The sequence below is a fragment of the Austrofundulus limnaeus genome, unplaced genomic scaffold (genome assembly GCF_001266775.1).
Source record: "Austrofundulus limnaeus strain Quisiro unplaced genomic scaffold, Austrofundulus_limnaeus-1.0 Scaffold407, whole genome shotgun sequence".
NCBI classification, from domain to species: Eukaryota; Metazoa; Chordata; class Actinopteri; order Cyprinodontiformes; family Rivulidae; genus Austrofundulus; species Austrofundulus limnaeus.
In genome coordinates, this window is record NW_013952809.1 from 340,541 (window position 1) to 345,266 (window position 4,726).

A 4,726-nucleotide genomic window follows, 5' to 3' on the forward strand; every position below is an offset into this window, starting at 1 on the left:
CTTTACAACAATAAGGTTGTGAAGGTCTTGAGAGCTATGGTTTTATTTCTTTGTATGTATGGATCACTTGGGTTGTTACCAACATCTGGTGAAAATTTCATGTCATTAGCACCTCTAGTAATATATTTACTGAGAAAAATGGTGACGTGTTTAAAACGTATTTTACCCACTGTATTAAGTTAGCTAAAGTGGGACAAAAAAGTGTTTAGTCAGCACCAATTGTTCAAGTTCTCCCACTTAAAAAGATGAGCGAGGCCTGTGATTGACATCATAGTTAGACCTCAACTATGAGAGACAAAATACCTTTTCCCCCCACTGTACATGTGTACAGAACTCTCCATCTTTTAGGACACTTTTTTTTCTTGGTCTTGATCTTGTCTCGGTCTCGCCCTCCCTCGGTCTTGGTCTCGACTTGGTTCAAACCCTAAAAGTCTTGGTCTTGTCTCAGTCTCGAGACACTGTGGTCTTGGTCTTGACTTGGTCTCAGGTTAGGTGGTCTTCACTACAACACTAATAATCAGAGCTCGACGCGATCTGTCTTCATGAAGTGCAAAGTTTGCTGCCGGTCTTCGTACGTGTTAAACTACGTGTTAAACAAGTCCTGTGATAACTGCAGGCGAAAAATGGCACAGTTTACTTCCATGTTTTTGACGTTTTTGCCGGTACAACCCCCCACATATGTTGGCTTTTTCACCCGCCCAAAAAACAAAAGTTCAGTCATGTGCACTGCTTGTGGTTTAAACATGGGAAAGTGTGTTTTTAACGAGACCCGGCTTCATATCAGTGATTTTTGTGCTCAGTTGGGAGCGGTCCACAACAGTCAAACGAAGCTCTCATACATGACTGTTTTATTAAAATAATTTAGTGTTCTTGTATTAAAATCAAATATTCTTTAATAACTAAACTGATAGCAATAAAAATGATTTTATGTTAAAATTTCTGGGACCATTTGATTGTTTTTATTAATGCGTCAGTTTGGTCTTAAATGTCATTCTGGATGGTCTTTAATTTTACTGAAACCTGCATGAACCCTGCTTTTAGCTTAAGATATTTAACCACTCATCACAAATGCTGCAGAGCATATGATGGCCTAAATACATTAATGTATTTTCTGTTTCTGTAGGCTTAAAATGTCCATTACAGTAAGAATTTTAAGTGAATGGGCTTTTAAAAATGAAGGGATGTAGTCTTTCCTGGGTTTCACTTCTCATCCATCTTATAAAATGTTTATATGAGGTAGATGCACACATTGAAAGACATTTTTTAAAGCTTAAAATGTCTTAACTACTAAGTTTTTTTTATTTATTTTTTACATTTTTAGCGTCTGAAGACTCAACCGGAACGAAACTCTGTGCTTGCAAGTGAGTTTTTAATGTGTACTGAAGTTAACCAAAATAACAGAATATAAAGATTTATACATTCAAACACTTTCAAAATTCTATTTTTGTGCCAGAAAAAAAAAGTGTTTTCTTTTTCTCCATTAGGGGACCTTCACAGAAAATCCTCTAAACGACTGAGATGAGAACGATCAGGCTGGAGATGAACTTTCACTCACATTGCGACACAAGACATGGGTGGTAAAAACATCAGTCGCTGATTTGTTACAAGCCAACAAAAAACAAAAACGTGTGCTTCTTAACTGTGTGTGCACCTGCTGTTTTTCTTTAAATAGGGTTTTACAAGGCTGAGGTTTGGGCCCGTCTGAGCTACACGTAAACAACAAAAGCGTTTAAGTCTTTCCTAACGTCGTCCAGAAACCAAAAGACACAGATTCTGCAGTCAGAACAGCAAGCAAAGCTTCAACGGGTAGGTCCACTGGGTCTTTTTCTGTTTCAGAGTTCAGAAATGCTATTGTGCTATTGTGTAAAAATATAAAAAAAGGAACAAAATCTTCATATATATATTACTGTATGGACTAGAGTCAATGCAAGGCACCACAAGAGGAGAAAGAGGACTCAGTGAAAAGAGGGAAATATTTAAAAAAAAAGTTAAAACATCAGTAAAAATGACTTTTTTTTCTAAAGATGTGAAGGTGAACAAGAGAGGCTGAAAGGGTGGAGTATGATCGAGTCAGAGTCCCCTTTGCTTAAGGTCCGATTGCTGCTTCTTTCTCAGATGGGCTCCGGTTTGAGCTTTTCAGCCAGGAAGTCGCCGACGAACTGCTCCACCACCGCCGGCGTGATCTCCTCCACGTCACGGACGTACTTGGCTCGAGCCGACATGTCCAGGATGGTGAGCAGGGGCGCCGCTTCCGGGAGGTTGGTGTAGTCTCGCAGCGAGTCCGACATGTCGTCCTGCAGCGAGGACGGGACGAGAGGAGGGTTTATGTAATATATATTTATATATATAATGTTCAGATAAAAGCCTGGATCACACACAGGAAACTGATTCAGTTCTCAGACTGGAATATGTATTTGCAGACATGGAAAGCTACCGCCTGACAGCACCGAGGACCGCTCACAGGGTTCCCACAGGTCCTTGACATCCTTGAGAGTTTGTGAACTTGAACAAATATGTTCAAGACCCTGAACATATCTTCAGAGTTGTAAAGTAACTAAGTACAAATACTTTGAAACTGTACTTAAGTAGAATTTTTGAGTATCCATACTTTACTTGAGTAATTATTTTTCAGCCTACTTTTAATTCTTACATTTTCACACGTTTATCTGTACTTTCTACTCCTTACATTTTTAAAAAAGGCAAGAAGTAGAAAGTCGTTACTTTTATTTCATTTTTGCTTGTTTTCATTCCAGCTTGTTATTGTAAAAAATGAATCCTATCCATATAAATTGTGCCTCCTAGATAGAGTGAATTTAATTGTGGTTGAATGCGAAGTATACATATATTAAATTCTGATACAATATTAGTTTGTACACAAACAAATCATGTCACACTCCAGCAGGATATAATCATTAAAATAAAAAGACTGTACTTAAGAAGTATTTGTGTTTCATGAATTATATTAATACATTTGGCTGCAGCCCTCAGATAGATTCTCATTTTGGAGAAAATGTTTGTGCAGCCTTGATACATTATATGTACGTAAACTGAACCAGCTAGACCAGTGCATCCTAAATTTAACTTAAATTAATTATTTTAATACGACAGTCATTTCACATTTGTTTGGAGGGAGGTCACCTCCTAATAAATGTCATTACAGAAAATCTAAATGCTCATTTTAAATCAATACTTTTACTTTTTATACTTAAGTACAAAAATATCAGATACTTTAAGACTTTTACTCAAGTAATATTCCTAAAGGAGACTTTAACTTTTACAAATGTTATTTTTTTGGTAAGATACTTGTACTTTTACTCAAGTATTACTTTGTGGTACTTTATACAACACTGTATATCTTATAAAACAGCCATAAAAACACCTATCCTTGAAAGTCCTTGAATGTTTTCTGAGTTTGAAATATGACAGGGAAGAGGACCGTTGTTGACGTGTCATTATTTTGTTTGTTCAGCTGTGTTTTGTGTGTAACAGCACGTTGCAATCTTCTTACAGGTTAATTCCTAGTCTTTTTGAGTCAGGGTCATTGAGTCGGTGCTTTGAGAAATGAACCGTTATTCAACACATTTACTGAAGAGCTTCAAGGCTTCAAACAAAGCCTCATCTCACCATCACTATCATCACCATGTATTGTGGATATGACTGTTCAGTTATTTGTTAAATTTACATCATATTAAAACTGTTCTTTGATAACATATTCAGTGGTGGCAGTAATGCCGTCACACTTGGTCACTGAGTTTGAAGAAATTGGGCCTGGAAAGTAATTGAAAGGACCTTGAATTGATGTTAACCAAGGTGTGGGAACTAGGGGTGTAAATCATCAGATTTATCACAACACGATATATCAATTTGTTTGATGATATGATATTTTTCGATATCACAAACTCTGTCACAATATGATTTTCGTTCTATTAAATTAACAAGCATACCATCGATATGATGAGATATTATATGCCCAGCTAACATAATTCAATCCAAATCGAACACATGATGACGATATGGATCAATATTAATATATCGGTGTGGATCGATGTATTGTTACACCCCTAGTGGGAACCCTGAACTCACTCAGAACCTCCGTCTCTAGCAGGGGTGTCCAATCCTGGTCCTCGAGGGTCATTACCCTACACGTTTTTTTAGGTTTTTCTGCTCCAACACACCTGATTTGAATGAATGGGTGATTAACAGGTTTCTGTAGAACATGAAGAGGTAATGCAATCATTGAATCAGGTGTGTTAGAGCAGAGGAACAAATAAAACATGAGGGATAGAGGCTGTCCAGGACCAGGATTGGACACCCCCCGGTCTAAAATGGCAGCGTGCCATAAAGAGTTTTGTATCCGAGTCAAGCCACGCCCACAGAAATAATATGATAAATAAGGAAGTCCCCTCGTATATCAGCTGACTCTCAGACATCAGTTCATGCAATGCTAGTTGTTTGTTTAGTGTAGGTGTGTATTACCTAAACAGACGTGTTGACAACTCAACCTTCTAAAAGCACAATAAAAACAACAAATACGTAGCAACAATTTTACACTGATCATAAAAACGTTTTAACATAAAAGTATTCAAGTAGTGCAGAAAAAACACTCCTTAAAGAAGAATGTGGGCACCCTGCCCACAGAGACCTCAGAGTATCTGCTTAGTCACACTTCCTGCTGTGTTGAAAGATGAGAAGAGACCAGGTGGGGGTCCGACGCCCCCCCCCTCAC

At 37.7% G+C, this 4,726-nt stretch overlaps 1 protein-coding gene across 1 annotated transcript in view; it reads right to left on the reverse strand.

The window, feature by feature from the left end:
• Positions 1-1,350: 1,350 nt before the first annotated feature.
• nxn (nucleoredoxin) overlaps positions 1,351-4,726 on the reverse strand; it is a 71,543-nt gene continuing 68,167 nt past the window's right edge. Inside the window, exon 8 of the mRNA XM_014024091.1 lies at positions 1,351-2,294. Within this exon, the coding sequence (XP_013879545.1) occupies positions 2,112-2,294 (183 nt within the window). The 3' untranslated portion in view covers positions 1,351-2,111. The remainder of the gene's footprint in view (positions 2,295-4,726) is intronic.